Source organism: Typopeltis vanoorti, chromosome 7 (genome assembly GCF_054136105.1).
Source record: "Typopeltis vanoorti isolate ZY-2024b chromosome 7, IOZ_Tvanoo_1.0, whole genome shotgun sequence".
Classification (NCBI taxonomy): Eukaryota; Metazoa; Arthropoda; class Arachnida; order Uropygi; family Thelyphonidae; genus Typopeltis; species Typopeltis vanoorti.
Window position 1 is genome coordinate 6,077,285 of NC_143555.1, and position 24,309 is coordinate 6,101,593.

At 35.2% G+C, this 24,309-nt stretch overlaps 1 protein-coding gene across 4 annotated transcripts in view; it reads left to right on the top strand.

Moving 5' to 3' along the window:
* LOC150104464 (serine/threonine-protein kinase Tao-like) overlaps positions 1–24,309 on the top strand; it is a 713,758-nt gene that overhangs the window by 371,906 nt on the left and 317,543 nt on the right. For all 4 annotated transcript variants that reach the window (XM_090395159.1, XM_090395157.1, XM_090395158.1 and 1 more), the window contains 2 exons: positions 9,096–9,272; positions 21,441–21,575. In XM_090395159.1, coding sequence (XP_090251285.1) covers positions 9,096–9,272; positions 21,441–21,575 — 312 coding nt within the window. The remainder of the gene's footprint in view (positions 1–9,095; positions 9,273–21,440; positions 21,576–24,309) is intronic.

A 24,309-nucleotide genomic window follows, 5' to 3' on the forward strand; every position in this document is an offset into this window, starting at 1 on the left:
GAAGCAAAAAAGTGCTGAAGTACATCAGCGGGACAGGGATGCAGAGGACAGTTCATTTCAGGCTGACTCATATGAGATAGAGGCCAGCCAGACTAAACTTGTAATTGGCTGTGGTTATAATCCACGGGAGACTGTAGATGACATTGCAAATTAGCATGATACAGGTCGAGTAATTATTAATGTGGAAGGAGGAATGGTCACAGGCAGGGAAGCAATTGGAATTTATACAGCTCCTAAGAGATAACCGCCTGAGACAACATGTAATGGAGGGTAAATGAGGCTCAAGAGTGCTGGATCTGATCATTTCATCAGAGAACTTAACTAACCAATCTAGCTACACTTCCTCTTCTTAGGAAAAATGATCATGTAGTCTTGACCTGGGAGATTGTCAGAGATGCAGAATTTTCTATTAAGAAGGGATATATGTTGAATTATACAAAGCAGGTGATTATGACAAACTGAAGGGTTTGTCATAATCACCTGTTCAGCATTACCACGGCATAAGAACATGGAAGGAAGAGGTGTTAGTAGTGCTCGGTAGGTGATCAAGAGGTATTTAAAGAAAGTAGTATCTGACTGTATACCCAGTTGTTGTTGTCATCTTCAGCTGCTCCCATTTCCATATGGGATCCTTGTTTCTGATGAGTCTTTTCCACTGGTATCCAGGTTTTTCTCCTTTAGATCCTCCTCTACACTATCTTTCCACTGCTTCTTTGGTCTTCCTCCTTGTATTTTCATCATCATGATACTTCGTCCATTGTAATTGTGCTTCTTGTATTTTGTTTGTAATTACAGTCACCTTTACAGTACCTCTGATATGTTCATTCCTCACCTGGTCTTTCCTTGTTACTCCATATAGCCATTAAGCATCCTCATTTCTGTAGTACTAATCTTGCTTTCTTTGGACTTTTTCAAGGGCAGTGCCTCCAATCCATATAACATTGTAGGTCTTACTATTGTTTTATATATTTTTCCTTTCAATTTCACTGGAACTTTTCTATCACAAATTTCCTGATTGAGGGAATTCCTGAATTATGTTATTAACTTCCCTTTCCACTTCACCTTTACTATCCACTACTGAACCCAGATATTTGAATTTATCTACTTTCTTGATGACCTTTCCATTCAGCACCACATCTTCCTCAGAAAATGTCAGCATGGTGCGTGGTGAAAATGTCGATGAGGCCAAAAGAAATCCTAAGACGTTATAATTTGCTATGCAGCAAGTAAAAAGGAGGAATGACTATGGAAGTGTGATTAAAAATGTTGATGGTATGGAGGTAACAGAACCAATCTAAATAGTTAAATTGCTGAGTAGGCATTTTGCAGGGGTGTACCATCTCTGTGGTGACATTGACTGATAGGAGAATAGAGGTTGAAGGAGTTGATGCATTTAAAATATTCCAGAACCTCAATAAGAACACGGGCATGAGATTACATGATATATCAGCCTGTGTATTAGGAGAAGTGCAAGAGAATTGTCAGCTCCTCTGACTAAGCTGTTTAATTTAAGCCTCAGTAGTGGGAAGGTGCCAGTGGTGGTTGAAAGAGGATAAAATAGTTCTCTTGCATAAAGGAAGCTTCAGGACATAACAAATTATATGACAAGCAGCATCTCAGGAGTTGTGGTTAAGGTATTGAAGAAATTCATCATGACAGCAGAATTCAGAGCTGTGTGGATAGGAATATCATACTCTATAAAGGACAGTATGGTTTTGTGAAGGGGGTGGGTCTTGCCCTAGTAATTTGCTTTTTATAATAAAGTAGCAGTGGAGTTGGATAAGGGAAATAGCTACTCGGTGATATTGGTAGACTGCAAAAGCATTTGACAAGGTTCCACATAGAACACTATTGTATAAATTGGAGCATATGAGGACGGATATGCATCTGATAATTTGATTAGAGTTGGCTGATGGACAGATATCAAAGAATGTATTATGAAGGAATTGAATCCAGAAGAAGGCAAATGACCAGTGGTGTACCACAGGACTCAGTACTTGGTCTTCTGTTGTTTAATTTGTATTCCAATCATATAGGAAGTGATTTGACAGGAAATATTTGGTTGTTTGCTCACAATGTTAAACTGGGAAGAGCAATGGTAAATGAAGGTGATGTAAATATCCTGCGGGAAGACTTAAACTGACTTGCAGTATGGGCAAAGGTAAATGACTGCCAGTTTAATGTGGCCAAATGTAAGGTGATGCACCTTTGAGAAGAAATCAGAAGCGGCATACTGTATAGATGAAAACCTAACCTCAGGAATATAATAAATTTAGTTTAATCCTTTATCGAAGTGTAAGCAAACAAAGTTTGCACCTGAAGTATCTTCAGGACTGAGGCAACTTGTGGTAAAGGTGGACCAAGACTCATCACTTGTCTTAGTATCTCCTATAATGCAAAGCACATCTCCTTGCTGACATGTATAATGTTATGCATTAAGGAAACGGCCACTACCCACACCAGTTTCGAACTTTATTGAGATCTCGTCAGTGGGAGCCAGACTAAGAGGTGGTGATACTAAGGTAGAAGTAATGGAGAAGTCATATTTACCTATACAAGTTGCAAAGGTGTCTTGCCTTACATATTCCAATTGTTCAACTAAATATTCTCATAACTCTCATATCTGTAGTCTCCAATCTTTGATCAGCTGTTTTATTTTTTAACCCAGTGTCCACATCGATATTTAAAATCTGGTTTGAACACCGTCTTGTATGACTAATTTCTCTCTCATTCCATATAAATTAAGTTTACTCTTAACCTTGGCTTATTCTGTTGTCTAGTACCATATTTATTTACCACCATTTTCTCTAAAAATTGTACTGAATTTACCTGAAATAAAAGTTTTCTGTTCAAGATGCAATTGATATATTCCATGTTCTTGCCCATTTTTTCTCTTTTTTATTGCTGATTTTCATGCCATATTGGTTAAAGCTATTTAGTTCACTTACAGAGTCTTGTAACATTGGTTTTAGTCTTCTTCACACACATAATTGTAGCATTTTAAACAGGTTTCTTCTGGACACCATTTCATATTCTTTTCAAGATCCACAACACTTAAATACACATCACTTAAATCTTTGTTATAATCCTATGGTCAACTCTTTGTCTTAAAGTGAAAATCACATCTCAACCACCTCTATTTTGCTTGAACTCATCTACCTCTTCTCCAAGTTTCTCTTTCATGATTTTTGTAGTCTCTCTCTTCACCATATTCTTTCCTGCTGGAATTAATGTTTTCTGCAGAGTTGGGTATTACCTACAAGGTTAAATTCTTGTTTTCATATTGCTCGTAAAATATTTGATTCTACAGTTCATTTGAAATTTGCTTGAGTTTGATTCTTTTAAAACTTCTTACATTCCCCCCCCTCCCCCTGCTATGATTTTCATTTTTATCCTGATCAAAACTAAGTGTGGATCAGTATTGTAAATCTAATTTCTTGTGTGGACCATACGCTTGTGTGTATTGTCCACATTAATGTCCTGAGCAGAAATGATGAAGATATATATATACCATTTGTGTTAGCCTTATTCTTACCTCTGCATTTTTCCAAAATATTTCTATGCATGGGATTTATTTTTTATTCTTCTGTTTTGATTCCCAACAAGGACTAACTTTTCTTTATCATCTGCCTTCTCTAATGACTCAAAAAATTCTCTCGCTTCTTCCTTAGTAGAATCTTCTATTGGCCTGTACGTACAATATGTAACAATGTCCAATTCCTGATTTTGATATTAGTCCATATCACTACTGAAGATTGCTTTCCATTAAAGAAGATTATCTTTGTGTTTAATGTTCATTGATTTATTTTCTTTTAAGGTTGCACTGTAATTGGCCTTCATTATGAAGAATTTATGGAGACAAAAATACATGTGTGTTGGAATAATTACTTATAAGTATGAAAATAATAATACTGAACGTTTCAACCTTTCTATTGAGGTCATCATCAAGAAAACATACGTATGCAGAGGACACAAGCTACATGACACTATACAAAAGTAAGATGCATCTAAATGATTTAATTATTTACCCTAGCCTGACCTCTGGTGAAAGAAAATTATAAATAATAAATTATAATACAAATATAAATTAAAATAATTTTTAACATGTATAATAATATACAGATAATTAAAAAAAATACATAAAGATTTATAGTGAAACAACATTAAAACATTTCTACAGTGTTCTTATATTAAGGTGTTAGGGTTCTGCCATCATGTTCAGGATGATATATATATTGTGGATAGGTCCTCCAGATTCTCAGAATTACTAATCCATCATTCTTGTTGAGATTTGGATGATGTTTCAGCATCTCACAATCGTCCTTTCAAACCAGGTTTTGATGCGGTGTAGGGACTTGCTGCCTTTCCAGCTGATTCTGTGACATGTTTGTAGTCTGAGAGTTCTATTTTACTATAGTGGAAGAATTTAATGTGGTATTTGTATTTATCTTTTATTATTAGGATGGTGCATTCTGTTTCTCCTATGTAGGATAGGTTGCAGGTGCACTGAATTTTATAAACCCCTGGGTGGGCAAGGTAGGGAAGGAAATATTTGGATAAGCTGAGTAATTTCTCAATTTTGCAGGAGGTTTGAAGGTTGCCTTGATATCGTATTTAATGTAATGTTCTATCTATTTTTTTTTTTCAGATATGCCACTATGGCATTGTTGTCATCTTTTTTGCTTTAAATGGTATTTTTGTGGAGGATTTTGTGAACTGTTTTTTTATTATTATTATTATTTATTTTTATTGTAGCCATTTTGTATAAACGTTTGGCTAATAATTTCATATTCTTTGTTCAGTGCCTACTCATTTTAGTAAATTGTGAGGGCTCTATGTTTAAGGGTGCTGATGACCCCTAGTTTTTGTGTTGGATTGTTGCATGAATTTATGTATTGGCCTGTGTTTGTGGGTTTCCAGTAAAGCATGAATGAAAGGTAACCTGGGAGAAGATTTGTGACTAATGTGTCTAGAAAAGGAAGAGTTTTTACTCTCGATGGTAAATTGGACACACTTGTGTTGTTTGTTCAGGTAGATTAAGAATGTATTTAATGTTTGATGCCTGTGGGGTCAAATACCAAAAAAATATCAAGATATTTGAGCCAGACTGGTCTTTAGGCTTGCTGAATCCAGAGCTTGTTACTCAGTCTTCCATTTAAAAGTTGGCTATGGGGGGGGGGCTGTTTATCAGAACAGCTAAATTGCAACTTAGTTGTTCTAATAGCAATTTAACAAAAGCAGAAAAATTGGCCCTTAAAACTCTGATAAATAACCAAGACATTGTTATTACCAAGGCAGATAAAGACAGTGCCATTATGTCATTGTTGATCGGATAACATATTATGTCATAGTATCATTATTGATCAGACAGCATACCTTGTAAAAAAAATGAACCAATTGGTATCCAACCACAACACCTACCAATTGGTTAACTACAATCCTATAAACCACATCAAATAGAAAACAATAGAATTAGTCAAGTCAGTGATTACGTGGCCAGAAGAAACAATTAATAAGCTATTAACATATTATGCCCATGCTCCCACATTTATGACCTCCCTAAAATACATGAACCAAACACACCACTATGACTGATAGTTGAAGGAATTGACAGCCCCAATTATCACTTAGCCAAGAAACTAGCAGCTACACTCATGGAGTTGATAGGTCATTTCCCCTCCTACATACAAAATACACTTCAGCGACAAAATTGAAAACATCACACTTAACAACTTAACACTTGGTCAGCTTTACATAACTGCCCTTTTCACTAATGTCCCTATCAGTGATACTAGTCTTCTTATACAGAACACCTTTCCGCCCAGTATCGTGGAAGTTTTTCCTATGTACAGTCATACCCCGAAGTTACGCAGTAGGTGGGACCAACAAAAAGAACGCAAGTCGAATTCGCGTAACTCTTGGTATAATTTTGCGTGTAATTTATATATATAAACATACAATTGGGACCAAAGGTTTACAAAAACACCTATATTTTTTAAGAAATATAATCATAATTGTAGTTTTTCGTACATAAAAATAAAAAAAAAAAAAGAAAGTTATTTCGATGTCGATGGTTTCATAACATCTAATAGATTTGTCTGATTGCACAATGTCTTTTTCTTGTCACGCAAAATTTCTTCATAGCAAGTCAGTGATTTTTTCATTCCTTGCCTTGTGGCTACAATTCATTCTTCGTTAGAATCTATGTCCTCCAAAATCTGTAAACCTTTGTTTTATGATGGATTCCTGTAGATCAAACTTCTTTGCTAGCTCACAAATTTTCATTCTGCCTTCAAAATCTTTAATGATGTTGAGTTTTGTTTCCAAAGTCAATGTTTTTCTTTTCTTGCTAGCTGTAGAAGAATCGGACTTGCTTCTTTTGGATGACATTATTATTTTTTATGTGATTAAATTTTTATCAAGAACATAACATTAAACAATCGCAAGGTTTGTAGACTATAAAAATCATGTATGAATGGAGACCGCACGAAACACATCAGTGCTTGTTCATAGCATGTGTGACACTGCCGAATGCAGCCAGCGCCGGAAAGATGCGACTAGTGGTGAGGCGTGAAATGGGACGGGAATACATACATATAAGAAACCGCGTAAGTCTGGGTATGACTGTACTTCGCTCCAGATGTTTCAAGTGGTAACATAATTTCTACCTGCAAAAGGAATGTATGGGTATGCCCCCATAGCTAACTTTTACATGGAAAAACTTTGAACTCTAGATTCAGCAAGCCTAAAGCCGAAAGTCTCTTGTATCCAGTTTACCATTGAGATTGAAAATAATAACTCTCATCCTTTTTTTAGACACACTTGTCACACATCTTTCCTCAAGCTGCCTTTCATTCATGGTATCATACCCTACACACACACACACACAGGCCAACACATACACAAAAATTCATACCACCATCCTACAAAAAATTAGGAGTCATCAGCGCTCTCAAACATAGAGCTCTACAATTTGCTCCAGTGAGCAGGTGCTGAAGGAGGAATATGAAATTATTAGCCAAATGGTTATAATAAGGGGGAAAAAATTAATCACAAGATCCTCCACAAGAATGCTATAGCCATACCATACGTTACGGGAATATCAGATAAAATAAATAGAACACTACATAAATATACCATTAAGGCAACCTTCAAACCTCCTGCAAAATTAAAAAGTATACTCAACTCATCCAAAGATCCCCTTTCCTACCTTGCCTACCCAGGGGTTTACAAAATTCACTGTACCTGCAGTCTACCCTATATGTGGAAACAGGGCACACCATCCTAATAAGAAAAGATTAAATACAAATGGCACATTAAATTCCTCCACATTGGTAAAACAGGCCTGTCAGATCATGTATTTCAAACATATCAAAAAATCAACTAGAAAGGCTCCAAGTCCCTACACCATACCAAAACCTATTTGATAGAGAGTTCAAGGAAGATTGTGAGATGCTGAAACATCATTCGAATCTCAACAAGAATGATGGATTAATAACTCCAAGAGTCTGGAGGATCCATCCACAGCCTATATAGCATCTGCAATATGATGGCAGAACCTCAACATAAGGAGACTGTAGAGATGTGTTTAATGTAATTCCACCATAAAACTTTTTATTTTTATTTATTTTTTGTCATCTGTATATTATTATACTTATATATATTAAATTGTTTTATTTTAATTAATTTATATTTGTGTATAATTTTTTATTTATCATTATTCTTTTTCCAACAGAGGTCACGCTTGGTTACACAGTTAATAAAGCATTTAGATTTATCTTATTTTTGTGTAGTGTCATGTACTTTGTGTCCTCTGCACACGTATGTTTTCTTTGATGACTTCAATGCAGAGGTCAAACATTCTATGTTATTATTTTCATAAGTAAAATAACTACTCCAACACGTGTTTTTGTGTATCAATTCTTCGCAGTGAATTCAGTGATTGCTGTGACCTGAATATAATATCTTTTAGTTATATGTAGAAGAATCGCCTATTTTCATGTACTTTGTTTTCAGAGGTAGATTTACATATAAGCTAGACAAGATACAGCTTAGAAGTAACATCAACCTTATATCCAGCCTTGTTTGTTTTATTAGAGAGGAAACGGTGGAGGGATAGACATTCTCCAACAGTAACAGTATCTTGTATTTTTAAGCTTTTTTTTAGCATTTTTTCATGTCTGAATGCTTATTTTTTTCTAAACTTTGTCTTTATTCTATGTTTTTTCATATTTACATATGTACATTAATAAATGTGGCATGCAATAAAATCTTCAAATATCAGTGAGTCATTGCTATCATATGTTCATACACAGGGAAATAAGTACAGAAATAGTTAGTCATGCTGAGCTATGTTGCTCCATATGCACCAACTGATTAATGTCAGATCATTTGTGAGACTTGTCGTCAAAAAAAAAGCAGTTCACTTATGTATTGTCAAAATTGTTTTCTTGGCCTCTTCCTCTGTATCCATTACTTGTGTTGTAGAGAGCAAGAGCACTGGACATGGTCAATATGGATGTCTATGTTGGTTTTCCAACCACTTCAGCTGACTTTATTCAGTTGTTTCTATTGAGAGGTCTTTGCTGGCTTTCTTCAAAAATGTGACAGTATGGGGTGATCTTGCCACACCTCCTAGTGTTGACTGAGGGAATGTTGTTCCAAAGCTGTTGATAATATTAACTGCTCTTTGAGTAGTGATGTTCTATGTGTAAGAACCATATGCAAATATGACTTGATAGGTGGTATTGTGCAGTTGAAATTTGGTATTTGTGGTAATGAGATTGGATTTCCAGATAGCAGTTAGGCTTTTGTGGAATTGAAGACCTTGTTTTCTTTTCACTATGTTAGAGCATTGATGTGGGAAACATGATACTGAAATTTTTTTACTTCAAGTGTGTGGTTGTTTAAAATCCTGATATTTCCATATATTCTGTTCTTTAGGACTTCTTACTGCTGTTGATTGCCAGCCCACTCCCTGTTGCATTTTTATATAAATTATCTAGGTAGTTTAGGACATTCTGAATGTTAGTTAATCAGTACAGATAAAAAGTGTGAAAAATATTTGTAGTATTAAGATCATCTATTTATTACAGAATTCTTCATCTACCAGCCTTAATAGTACTGATGTTGGAGCCAATAATTTTGCTACGATACGTACAACTTCAATAGTCACAAGGCAAATCAAAGAGCATGAAAAAGAAAATCATATACATGAACAGATGTCAGGGTACAAGCGTATGCGAAGACAACACCAAAAAGCCCTTATCCAGGTAAGGTTGTTCTTTAAAATATTAGTTCTCTATATTGATAATTGAGCTACATTATTATAAATTGTAATATTTTAACAGAGAAATGTATTCCTCTGCCAAAAACTGTTAAAAAGATCCAAATAAATAAAACTAACATTTTTGAGAACATTAAAGGGTGTACCAAATTAAAATGGGCAGGGCAATATCAGAAGAGAATTATACATATAGATGAAAGTAAAATAGCAGCATATAGGATGTAAAAATACTGACTACAAATTTAGGTGGAATTATTTTTATTTTTTAACTTCACATTAACTCTTATTCACATACATTCATAGTTGTATGTCGGAATCCACACATTCAGATACACCATGTAGGATGAAATTTTTTTAATGCACTTTTATATTGAAATTCAATTTTGATTTAAGAACCCAGTTACTGATTAATGATTTACTTGTAAACATATTTTACCATTTCAGCATTTTGAACTATTAAAATAGTGAATTATTCATTTTGATAAAGTTTAATTGATGGGTAAAGATTTGTTAAACAAATCTTTACCCATCAATTAAAAGCAATAGTAACATCCGCAAAAGTGAATGTTACTATTGCAATTAATTTTGAATGTTACTATTGCAATTAGGTTCATTGCTTGAGATAATGTTGACCAAAATACTACTATCAGAATAATAGAAATGTATGCATACTTAACCACCTAAAAGCTCAAGTTTCTTTTTGAAGCTTAAGATGGACTCAGAGTTCAGTGATCTGGTTTTCTTTTCCTTTGTGATAAATGTTTGTTATTAATTTAAGAAAATAATGTAAACCAAAAATGCTCAATTGGAAAGATGCAATATTTAATTTCATCACTCTTTTCACATCGCTGCAGAAAACTGTTTCGCTTAAATCCCATATCCTTTTCAGCATTTTCTCTGGCTTAATTATTAATGCTGTTGTAAGCAACTACTAGTTCAGGAAATTCTATAATCAATATCTTTTTAAAAAAGCGTTCTAGCTGTTTGGGTTACAGTTCTAATTTTGATCACAACATATTTGGTTGTTGTTAGTCAGGAAAAAGTGAATGTTCCCGCTCAATTTTCAACAGTGTTGTATGTATAATATAGTGATAGGAAATAAGTGAGTTTTGTTTCTTTAAGCCTGTCAATGTCTACTGCTTTTACCTATCTTTTATGAAGCCCATTCCATATCCCATCTATTGTAATGTAAAGAAAGCACTTCAGTTCTTAGTTCTTTGGAAGTTAATAATTTTGAATCTCCATTACATTATTTCTCCTTTTGTCTGTTCATGAAGAGCTATTAATCCCAACAGATCTTCAACCAATGCATTACCATTTAAGAATCTCCCAAAGGCTGTGAGCTGAACTGTCTCTGAGCAATCTGAACTTTCATATGTCTGAAGAAAACTATTGGCAAGAAATTGATCAGCAGCATTGTTTGATAGTTTCCACATCAGCATTGTGAAGTTATTTCATGTGATAATGGAATCTTTTATAACATTGTTTCTTCATCAAATAATTCTTTTAGTCGTTTTTTCCTTTTCCAAATAGTAAGTGCCAGTATGCATTTTTTGCTAGCAGGAAAAGTTGAAAATTCAATTAACACTACATGTACCAGTATGGTATGTTATTGTGTATCGTTTCAAAAAAAGGCACTGCTTTTAGTGTTTCTAACATAAATTTTTTAACCACCTCAGTATGAATAAAGGTAGGCATTTTCTTAGCTAGAATATGTGATGCTCAGAGATGCTTCTGTATATATTTCCTATATATAGAAGGTCTACTCAATGTTATGTTTGCCTTCTAGTATGATGCTCTTAGGTTATTTAACTTACTTTCTATGGAATTAGAGTATGAGGGAAATTTCTGGAAACTCAGATTTTTCATCCCTGTAAACTGAAAGAAATTAATAGAACTCACTTTCATACAGTGAGTTCTGTGGTAATTTTGCTGACATCTTATGATTAGTGACCACAAGATGCCAGCAGTTGTCTCCCTTACTCTTCTCCCTGGATATCAATTAAACTCGCTGATAGTCTTGGGCTAAGAGTGGAGACAAGCTGCCTACTAGTTTTCAAACATTACTTAGGGCTAAATGTCCTCACCTACTCCCTTTTGGGAATAAAAGACATCAGCACATTTATTTATTTTATTGGTCTCATGTCTGCTCGGTTAGCCGAGTGGCTATGCACTTCACAACCATATGCCTGGGAAAGGAGTGTCCTGCGTTTGATTCCTGCTAGCAACGTTGAGGAGCTTAGGATCTTTCTCAGACATAGCCAAGTTAGCTGGTCTTGGGCGTGGAAAGCAGGGTTTTTCTCTCCAGTTTATCTGGGATTTTTCCTCCCGCAAGCAGGTAAATTGGCCCCGTGAACACGCCTCTACAGACATAGGTTACCTCCAGGAATAAGGAGTAACCAACCTATTCCGTAGGTTCCGAATGCCTACACAGTAAAAAGCGTAGATTTACGGGTGAGCGTAAATTAAGATTGATCTCATAATGTCTTTTCAGATTACATACCTTGAAAACTCAATTCATTGCAGTTTAAACACGTAGGTAAATTCTTATTAATGTAATATGAAACAGCCATTTGTTAATTGCTTTAAACTTGGGGTTTTATCAATCTGCTGCATTTGGAGAAAGATTTTCAAATACCGATGAATAAATTCAGCATAAAATAAATTAAATGGATGTAATTTGTTTTGTTTCATTTGTATAAATAGCTACCATGTAAATGATGCATTAATTCTAAAACTTTTTTTTAAGCTACTTGGAGTTGGAATATAGTTAACTTTCACACATTTACGTTGAATTATAATGTATTGGATGTTCTCAACTTGCTGGCAAATTCAGAATAACTTGTTATATGTGATCCTATCACATATATATGAAACTTAAATATGTGAATAAGAGAAAAGTTTAATGATGATTTATAAAATCATTTATAACACGAGATTGTGCAATGAATAATATTCATAATGATTAATTGTTTAGTACCAATTAAAATTATTAGTGATTTCACTGTCATTAGCAGCTAATCACTAAGTCCGTAGCAACACCTGGATACTAAATCAGTTGATGTGAAGTCATTAGCCTCTATATACAAGTAACCCAGTCTTGAAGTGACTTTAATTGCAAATTTTTTTTGCTTATACTTGGATAAAGGAGGAAACCAAGAATATAATTTCTTGGCATCTTTTATTTATAATGAATAAAAGTTGTTTTCCTTTATTTTTAAGATTTCAATATGAATTTAAGCCCCTTATTTTTCTGCAGCAGAATTGTCATGGATTTTGTCAGAACATTGAACAGAACTCTCTTTCATAAGTATAAATTAATGTGCCTTTGCCCGCGGAAGCCAAGTGATAATCCTGCACTACAAATGTCAGTATCATCCATCAGAACAGGACAGGGGGATAGACTTGCCTAAAGAGAAGTTGCCATCCACCTCTCAGTTATGTGATGTCATAGTATGCTACATTTACATACCTCCTGGTGAATATCTCACAGGATGATGTTTATTGCAGTTACCATTCCCTATACTTTTAATGGGGGATTTAAATGATCACAACTGTGGGATAGTGCCTATACTAATATCAGAGGAAAGGTTGTAGATCATGTGTGCTTTTCAATGATTCTCTTAAACACAGGAAACAATGTATTCTGCCATATGCCTACCTGAACTTTTACTACTACTGACTTAACTTCTGCTCCCACCCCTCCTTCTATATTGCATGGGTGATCATTTCCCAATGATAACCACTTTTCTCCGTGAAAAGTGGTTATCATTGCATTTTGCAATTGATCCATTTTGCAATTGATTGAGCTGATTGTATGACGTCAGCTCATATCCCATATTGCTCATCACTTGGGAATGATGTAGTGAATCATGTGACAGTGTATTCCATAACTTCAATACCTGAAACATCTAGTCAAATTGCCAGCACTCTTGTGGGAAGTTCTTTGCCAAATCATCAGTTATATCATCTTACCTTCCTCCCTCTTCCCCAAGTTCCTGGTCCAAGAAAGCAAAGCAGAAAATCAGATTGTTTTCTCTTCGAACAGTATAGGAGATTACTATATGCTATTCAAAAAATAATAACTGAAAGCTGCTTTGCTTGAATGTTGCTCAACTTATTTTGGACCAAGATAACATCCATTATGAAATGGTAAAATATCTTTCACTATCTGTCATAGATCGACTGCTGTACCTTTTCAACAGTATTTTATTTGGAACATGTTTCTGAAAACCTGGCTAAAAGAAATTATTGCCTTTCCTAAGCCAGTTGCTCTTGACCACCTGTTTAAGATTATAGAAAAAAAAATGATTCATTCTTATTTTTTATGGTTTCCTGAACAAAACTCTTCTTTTTTTTTCTTTTTTCTTTTTTTTTTTTTTTCCCAACACACAATCTGGCTTATGTGCAGCATCTCCCTCATGTTATGGAGGCTAAATCTAGATTTGCACCACAGATAGATTATAAGGAAATTTTTTTATCTCAGTAACATGAATTATGGAATATAGCAAACAGCAGCAAGTTGTATCAAATGAAGCTTGAAATAAAATCTTTCTCCATAAAGAGAAAGGTGCACTTGCTTGCCTCCGCGTTTTTTTCCCATTCCATGGGCAAGGAATGCCTTTGTGTGAGTTCTGTTGTTCAGTTTTTATCTATTAGACATATGCTAATTGACTGTCCTCAATACATCCATGAGTGTCATCGTTATTTTAGTCAAATTTAATAATCTGTTCCTATACTCACAGATTTTGTCCGATTGATCAACTTTGTGTCATCGACTTTATTTCGTGTTTAAATTTTTACAGAGCAGTAATGTTTATAATCATATAAATCATAAATCAAATAAATAGTTGATGAATCAAACAAAATCTGTCTGAGTGTGTATGTGTGTACATACATATACTGCATGTGATTATAAACATTAATGCTCTGTAAAAATTTAAATACAAAATAACTAGATGATAAATCAGATATACTCTCTTTATATACACTTATATATATTTGTTAAATTTTAATGACTAAACGCCAAGGATTTAAAATCAGAATTTTAATAATAGAACACAACTAGTTTCGTTTTATGCTGTTACACATCTGGTGTAACAGCATAAAATGAAGTCAGCTTTCCGAAGAAACTAGTCATGTTCTATTAAAGTTCTGTTTTTAAATCCTCGGCATTTCGTCATTAAAAGTTAACAAATATGATAACAAACCGAGTAAACCAGCATTATAATAATAATAATGATAATATATATATATATATATAGATATAAAGTTATATATAAAGTTTGTTCTTCTTTTTGAAACTAACTGTAATCTCTGCAGTTTTTGATATGTCTCTTAGTTTTGTTTTTTGAAATACCGTTTCCTTTCCAGTTTTGATGGTATTTATCGGTTGTCTACCTGAAGAAGTCTAGTCTTAGACGAAACTAATCATACAAATAAAGTTTTTATTTTAACCTCGGTTCAAGTCAATTCAATATTATAGAATATGTTATTAAACCAAGTAAATCTTCAAAAGAATATATATATATATATGCATATGCTGTTTATACCTTCATTTATGGACTGCATTAAATACTGATTCTCTAGTGTATATATGATGCTATTTATTTATTTGTTGCCTATTATCTTGTATACTTCTCTAACCTTTGTATTAGTGTTGGTATCTTTGTGCAAGCACCCAAGCAGTGTCAGGAAGGTTGCTAGAGGTCAGTCTTCTGTCAGATGCAACTTCATCTGCTTATATTGTTCTGGCAGAATTCATAAAGCTATTTTGCGTTTCCCTTCTTCTAGAAGAATATTTTAAAGTAGCCTCCGTAGCTCAGTCGGTATGGATGAAGTCGGAAAGACCTAGGTTTGATTCCCGTCAGTGACGTGAGGAACCTTTATCTGGTCTCTTTCGACTAAAGGTGAGTTAGTCGGTCTCATGCAGAGGTGGGGGTTTTTTCACCCAGAAACTAAGGTTTTTTCCATAACAGGTCAACCAGCTCCCTGAACAAACATCTACAGATATAGGAGGCACAGGGCTAAACACCTTATCCTTGGAATGGGTACGGTCTAGAAAGGCTTAGGAGAGCTCCCTAATATACCACTAGGCCTAATACGAAAAAGGAAGAAGATGATATGCTGCTTTTACATTCATTTATGGAGTGCATTAAATATCAATTCTCTAGTATATATGATGCTATTTATTTATTTATTGTCTATTATCTTGTATACTTCTCTAATATTTGTATTAGTGCTGTATGTTCTTTAGTATCTTTATGCAAGTACATTCCAAACAAACCATTCGCTTTAATTTCATCTTTTTACCTTCTCATGGTGCACCCTGTTGGGTATCTACCTGGATACTGAACGAACAAGGATGGACTGGCAATTTGGTATTTACCCGACCAAATTGTATTCTTATTGACTTAAACCAAAATACAAAATGATGGTACAACATGACAAAATTTCATGACGGCTGGGGCGGCGCCTGGTTAAACGAGGTCCCCGTTGTTTTCGCCAGGGAACCAGGGTGAACAGCGAAACGTCAGCTACTGGAACGAACCCTAAAACACACGCCAACTCAATATCACCAGAGTTGAAGATCGGTACTATCAACATAAGAAGCCTGAATGGCAAAGAAATGGAGCTAGCTGAGGAATTGGATAAATACCAGATTGATATAATAGGGGTGACTGAAACAAAAAAAAAAGACAAAAACTGGTGAGACAAAAAACTAGGACCCTACGATCAATCTCACCAATTGGTGGCAACGTAGTCATATTCATTACAGTCAAATTCTCAGATGCAATTACTAGGTCAAGCACTCTCGAACCCCCCTAGTGTTTTCCATTACATGCTGTCGCAGATAGTTATCCCTTAATAACTGCACAAAATCCAATTCCATCCTCCCATGTGTCCTCTCCCCCTTCCAATCAATGTTACCATAGTTGAAATCCCCCATAATAATTACCCTCCTTCCACTCATTGCATCTATTTGCTTATGCATACTATCTCCACCATCTATTCCATCACCTGGTCTATAGCAGCACCCAACTGTATATTTTGTTCTGCTAGTTTCAATCTCACACCAAATAGCCATAAATGTGCTCTTTTCTCTATCATGCAGTTCAACTTCTATTCTCCTTGGCATCAGCTATCATCAATAACACTCCTTCCCCTATTTTGTTCTCTCCCTCCTGAACACACTATACCCCTCACATTCTATCCCACTAGCTATATCATCTACTGTCAGCCATGTTTCACTAATGCCAATAACCTGTGGCCAGGAAAAGCTGACCAAGGCCAAAAATTCTTCCTTCTTGTTCCTGATACTCCTGGCATTAGTATACATGAAATGCAGAAGCCCGTTAGTCCCACCCTTATCTTGATGCCTTATACTAACTATCCCATTCTGATTTGTGGTCTTTCCTACTCGCTTGGGCATATTACACACATTCTCACACTCAACTGTCTCCCTAAAATCTGCATATCTACTCCCCCCCCCCTTAATAACTCTAGTTTCCCTGATTCTGCACATTCACTTTCACTTCATTCAACAACACTTTTTCCCAGTCTCCGCACACCAAATCCATTCAGATGCAAACCTGTATAAATCTTGTATAAATCCTTTTGCTCATTAAACTCACTCCACCCATCCACAAACTCCACACCACTCCTCCTGCATAATCTGCACAGAGTCATTTGCAATTATGGCCCTCCTTCTCAACTCTTCTCTGTCATACTGCGGCAACAGACTCACTATCTTAACTCTTTTCTTTTGCTACCTCTAGTAATTCCTTCAAGTCCTTTCTCATAGCATTTTTTTCTCCTTTTAAATCATTCGTTCCTGCCACTACTACTATCATTTTGCACTCTAATGGACTCACTTACATCCTTAATTTTCACACCCGGTAAGTATGATTTTAACAAACTCTCATCTATTATACCTCTTACTAATGAATCACCGTAAAACACTTGCTCCTTCATTTTTGTTACACTCTCGATCATACTCTTATTTTTCTTATTATACATTTGCTTTTCATTAGCTGATGCGCTCGGTAAACAATTTTGCAATCGCTCCAGCTGCCACTTCTCCTTATGTATCACACCGCGCAACTGTATGATCTCACTCATTGCAACTAACTCTTCATTTTTTTTATCCATTAAACCATTCTCTTGCTTTGTATTTTTACTTTCACTATCACTTTCAACACCACTCTTAAAACTATCTGGTACTACATTGCAAATTCCTATCATATCACTATTTTCTATCACATTCTTGCTTTCTTCAATGACATCAATCTCCTGACCTGAGACACTTCAAATCCTCACTTTCCTTACACTTTCGGCACACATTCTCGGCAAAATATACATCCCGCAGATGTTACACTGAACAAACTTCCTTAAGTTAAAATTTTTAAACAAAGATGGCAATGATTTGGATGCCATTGTCTTTCTTCTGATTGGTGCCATGTGCTATGCTATCCATCGTATCTTATCAAAATACTAATTTAAATAATGCAGAAAACACACCAAAAATCACACAGACACACTAAGTTACCAAAAGTAAACAATACTACGTTAAGATTCAAGCAATATTGCCAATTATTACTCAAAATAACACTTATCTTTTCGGGAGCTCTCTACAAACACTACACACCGTGCAGCCCTCTCAGATTGTGAGTGCACCCAACAATGAAGTCAGAGAGAGAATGTTTTAAATATACTATTGTTAACACATTAACATTGAAATGCATATGCTAACCTTATTTGTAATGTTCAGAGTTATTTCCTTTACGGTTCTTATTGGTTATTTCTTTTATTCTTTTGCACCTAAAGTCTGTTAAAGATGAAACTAGTTATGCCATTAAAATCTGTTTTATTTCTTAACTTCGTTTCCCAGTCATTTAATCCAAAAAATATATATACAGTAAAACCCCGTTTTTACGTTCCCGCAATTTACGTTTTCCTGTCATTTACGTCATTTTCCGTTGATCCCATCTTAAGGCCTATTCTTATGATGTATTGTTTTCCCGCCATTAACAACTTGATATGGACGTTATTTCTTGTGATTTGCGTTTTTTTCCTTGGGTGGCAATACTGATTTTTAATCGATTGCTGTGGAAATCTACGCATTTCTGTTCCCAGATGGCGTTACTTACTTTCGACTGTAGTCTTGTTTCCACAATCACGTGACCTGCACACTTGCCGCAGCAATAACGTGCATTTTCAATCACAGTATGAATTGATATTGTAGAATTTCTGCTACATAATTTAGCGTGTGAAAGTTGCTTTCAAGTTGCGGTGGTGGATTATCCATGTTAGTATCATGGAGAAAAAAGACAGAAAATGTATTTCGGTAGAAGAAAAGATGGCAATTCTGCAACGTGTAGATTGGCATTCTGGAACACGCGTGCATTTAACAAAAGATCTTGGACTCTCCGTGTCCACTTTGAACATGATAGTAAAAAAACAGGTCAAGTACTGAACTCGATGCAAAGCAAATGAACTCAATGGTGCGATGTAAAAAAAAAAAAAGCAAAAAACAATCAACAAATAAAGATTATTTAAATGGATAAATGTAAGTAATTGTAAATTCATTTATTTTCAGTTATTAAATTTTGTAATCTGGTATGTAGACTCACATACTACCAGTAAGTCATCTTTTAGCCTTATTTAAATGTTTTTTTACATTTCCTGCTATTTATACTTTTTTTCATCAGTCCCCCAAAAACTGTAAAAAAGGGATTTTACTGTGTGCATATGTGTGTATATATATATATATATATATATAAAGCCTGTTTGCCATAAATATTGCAAACAGGCTTTAAAAATGTAAATTATACAACAGAAGCCTCTTTTTTTAATTATTTGCATTGCTTTATGTAATTATATGCTTAATAATACCAGTCCACTATGTGGTATAAGCAGTGGCATAATAAAGAAAACTGAGACACATTTAAATAGTCAACTTCTTGACTGTAATAATGTAATCCATAGGAAGAATGCTGTATGTTTGTTATTTTATGTCTGTTTATATTAATATGTCCCTATGTCATACAACAGTTGTAATGTACAACCTCTATGCTAAAGGCAACCATATTTTCAATTGAGTTTCACCTTGAATTCCAGTAATGAGCATGCACATTAGTTCTGGAACTTTGGAAAGTTGTTTGCCAGGAAATAGAAGCTAAAAAAGGGAATCTGGAAGGAAGAAATAAACTGCTGAGTTAAATTCTGTGATTTGTGTAAAGATTTTATTTGCATCTATGCATCTTTGCCTGCTGTCCAAAGAGGAACTATGAAGTCAATATTAAAGAATTGTACGATGTATCAAGCCTTTGTATTTCAATGAGAATGTGATATATGTGAGATGTCTATAGCAAATTTCTTTATTCTTGGAAATCCATTTGTAACTGCTCAATTAAATGTTGGGCTATCTTTATATTCATTTCAGAAATAGTGTTTTTCATCAAACTTGCTTTGTAGAAGCTATATCCAAGCATAATAATTAAAATTTATTGTATTAAGAGGTAAGAGTTTGGTTGAATGCGTATAAATAATAAAATAAAGGAAGATAAAGAGGACAGCAATGGAATAAATGCTGCAAAGGAAGTTCCCATATAGTCAATTGAAACTATAGAACTTTTAGCTAAATTCTGTTTTGGCATTTGATATGTTATGCCTCAGAGCTGAATTTAATTGTGAGAGAATGTTTTTTGAACTCATGTTATTCTTAGAACTGCCATATCTTTATTATGTAATAAGAATTTATACAGAATGTTTGAAATTATTTACTAATTGTCAATCTACAAAGAATATGATTTTTGTCACAATGATAAAGTGAATGACTCAACATACTAAATTGTATTTATTGTGTGTTTACAGGAAATAATTTAACTTTTTTACGCTTGAGCTTCATTCTTTGGGATTCACATGGTTTATCTTCAAAATCAGTGCACTATCACAGATACAAATCTGAAACATTCTAACCAACTAATAAATAAAGGTAAATGATATGTATATATAGTTAACTCACTCTCTGCGACTGACGATTAATATAAAAGGTTGAATATCGAGAATGTGTGGGTTAACAACCTCATGCACTACATTTGCAATATATATGTTCTAATGAAATTATGAATAATGAAGAAGAATAATGGGTACTGTTCTGCTGGAATGCTCAAGCTTTGTTAATTTGGAAGTTTTTATGTGGCTACCACCCACAAAAAGTTTTTATAAACCTGTAGTATGTGTGTACAATGGGTAGGCTAAGAAATTTTTTTCTGTTATTTTTATACATATACTAGGGGGCTCTGGTGCCTACAGTGCCCCGCCCCGTGTTCTGGACTGGTAGGCCAGTTCTCCTTGAATTCTGAAAAGTCAAAGGGGGGGATTCCCCCTCAGGCGTCTACGGCGCCCAATGCCCTGAGTTCCGGACTGGTAGGTCGGTTCTCCTTGAATAATGAAAACTCAAAAGGGGGATTCCCCCTCAGGTGTCTACGACGCCCAATGCCCTGAGTTCCGGACTGGTAGGCCGGTTCTCCTTGAATTCTGAGGACTCAAATTTTGAAAACTCGAAAGGGGATTCCGTCCCCTGGCGCCCTTCCCCCCTACCCCCTCAAGTTCCGTACTGGTAGCCAGTTCTCCTTGAATTCTGATGACTCGACACTCAGGGTAGCCCTGAGTTTAAAAACGTTTCAAATAACTTGAGAAAACGTTACAAAAAAAGCTTATCATTTTATATTAGAGTAGATATATATATTTATTTGATTTTTATTTATTTATTATTATTATTGTTTTTTTTTTTTTTAGTCTAGAAACCCTACTCTAGAGAACAAACACAGAACTTTTTCAAGCCATTTCAGGCCTCCAATAAGTAGGATGGTGATCTCACTCCAGGCAGTGAAATTTATCTCCCATTTAAAGACAATCACAATTATGCATATGGTGGGATTTAAACCCACAGACTGCCGTTTGGAGAATGTATGCATTAACCACTCGGCCAGCAAAGTAACAATAGAATAATATTTGTAGCAACGGAAAAATTAAATTTTCTTTCTTTCTCATGTACAGTGTTTAATTCTGCCTTAATGAATAATGTCTGTTAACAGTACAGTTTTCTGAAGTGATATTTGTATTTAATTGTTATGTATTTTTATTGTAGTTGGAAGCAAAATGCCGTCAAGAAATGGAGGAACACAAACAAAGGTTAGATAAAGAATATGAGACAATGTTGCAACAGTTTAGTAAAGAACTTGAAAAACTGCAGATGAAACATCAACAAGAATTAGAGAAAAAAGTAAGTTTTTCAGTATTTGAGTAATTAGGAGTTGAAAGGAATAATTTGTTTTGGTAAAGTTTGCTATAGGACTGGGTCCAGAAGTTTATTATAGTGAGCAAGTTCGCTGTAATGATTTGTTTTACAGTATGCAGTTCTATAGTGTTTGGAATAAAATAAGTTAATTTGCTATCTTAACATCTCAACCTTTTTTGTCATGGTCATCCTCAGGAGTATATGCATATATTAAAATACAAAAGTTAATCTATAAATAACAAAAGTTATTTGTATAATAAATTTAGTTTAATCCTTTATCCAAGTGTGAGCAAACAAAGTTTGCGCCTGAAAGTATCTTCAGGACTGGGTTAAGGTGGTACAGCACCAGGGCAACTCGTTGCAAAGGTGGAGCAAGCTACCAATACTCATATCCTAGTATCTCCTATAATGCAAAACACATCTCCTTGCGGATATGTCTAATGTTATGCATTAAGGGAAGGGCCACTACCCAGACCGGTTTCGACCTTTATTGAGGTCTCTTCAGTGGGAGCCAGGCCCAAGTCGAGATATCAGGCAGAAGCATTAGCAGGTCATCTCCACCTATAGGAATTGCCAATTGGTGTGCCACCCTTTTTTAATAAATTACTCTGGATTTAGAGAAAGATGTTGAAAGTTTATTTTCCACTTGGTTAGAGTATAATAAATTTAGTTTAATCCTTTATCCAAGTGTGAGCAAACAAAGTTTGCGCCTGAAAGTATCTTCAGGACTGGGTTAAGGTGGTACAGCACCAGGGCAACTCGTTGCAAAGGTGGAGCAAGCTACCAATACTCATATCCTAGTATCTCCTATAATGCAAAACACATCTCCTTGCGGATATGTCTAATGTTATGCATTAAGGGAAGGGCCACTACCCAGACCGGTTTCGACCTTTATTGAGGTCTCTTCAGTGGGAGCCAGGCCCAAGTCGAGATATCAGGCAGAAGCATTAGCAGGTCATCTCCACCTATAGGAATTGCCAATTGGTGTGCCACCCTTTTTTAATAAATTACTCTGGATTTAGAGAAAGATGTTGAAAGTTTATTTTCCACTTGGTTAGAGTATAATAAATTTAGTTTAATCCTTTATCCAAGTGTGAGCAAACAAAGTTTGCGCCTGAAAGTATCTTCAGGACTGGGTTAAGGTGGTACAGCACCAGGGCAACTCGTCATATCCTAGTATCTCCTATAATGCAAAACACATCTCCTTGCGGATATGTCTAATGTTATGCATTAAGGGAAGGGCCACTACCCAGACCGGTTTCGACCTTTATTGAGGTCTCTTCAGTGGGAGCCAGGCCCAAGTCGAGATATCAGGCAGAAGCATTAGCAGGTCATCTCCACCTATAGGAATTGCCAATTGGTGTGCCACCCTTTTTTAATAAATTACTCTGGATTTAGAGAAAGATGTTGAAAGTTTATTTTCCACTTGGTTAGAGTATAATAAATTTAGTTTAATCCTTTATCCAAGTGTGAGCAAACAAAGTTTGCGCCTGAAAGTATCTTCAGGACTGGGTTAAGGTGGTACAGCACCAGGGCAACTCGTTGCAAAGGTGGAGCAAGCTACCAATACTCATATCCTAGTATCTCCTATAATGCAAAACACATCTCCTTGCGGATATGTCTAATGTTATGCATTAAGGGAAGGGCCACTACCCAGACCGGTTTCGACCTTTATTGAGGTCTCTTCAGTGGGAGCCAGGCCCAAGTCGAGATATCAGGCAGAAGCATTAGCAGGTCATCTCCACCTATAGGAATTGCCAATTGGTGTGCCACCCTGGGTAGTGGCCCTTCCCTTAATGCATAACATTAGACATATCCGCAAGGAGATGTGTTTTGCATTATAGGAGATACTAGGATATGAGTATTGGTAGCTTGCTCCACCTTTGCAACGAGTTGCCCTGGTGCTGTACCACCTTAACCCAGTCCTGAAGATACTTTCAGGCGCAAACTTTGTTTGCTCACACTTGGATAAAGGATTAAACTAAATTTATTATACTCTAACCAAGTGGAAAATAAACTTTCAACAAAGTTATTTGTAGATTAACAAAAGAAAGCTGTATACAAAATTTAATCAATGATCTACATGTAGAAAGTGATAAGAGAACAACTGATTCTGAATTCACAATAAATCTTCTGGTTTAACATTTTAAAAAAATAAGTCCATATAATTTCCAGGATAAGAGATTACAGGCAGTCACTAATGATATGATATGATTTGTGGTGTAGGCTAAACTGCCACAATCACTGTATAAAGAATTAGTCCATTTAATTATCTTTTTTTTTTTTTTTTTTAAATATGTATCTTCTCCATCGCAGCTCTTACTTCAGAGTGTTATTTGTCCATCTAAATCCCATGCTGTTAATTCTTCTAACTCTAGGAATGCAGTCAGCTATAGCATAATTCAAACACCCTTTGACCACTGCCAATACACTATCGCAATCTTTCTTCTCAGTATATCATCATCACCTGCCTTATAGTGTCACTTCTTTTGTTGGCAAAACATCTACATACAGATCTTCAGATGCTGTTATTAGATCCAGTATTTATTCTTAAGACTTTGGATCCATCTCCTCATATGCTACTTAAGGCAGTTATTCCTCAGTAACTTATAATTTTCCTTGTCTTGCATGTTTTTACCTCTCACTAGTCCATATTCCCATAGGTGGTCACCCATAATGATAGTCCTACTTGTATCTTTGTGTATGTAGTTCACAGTCC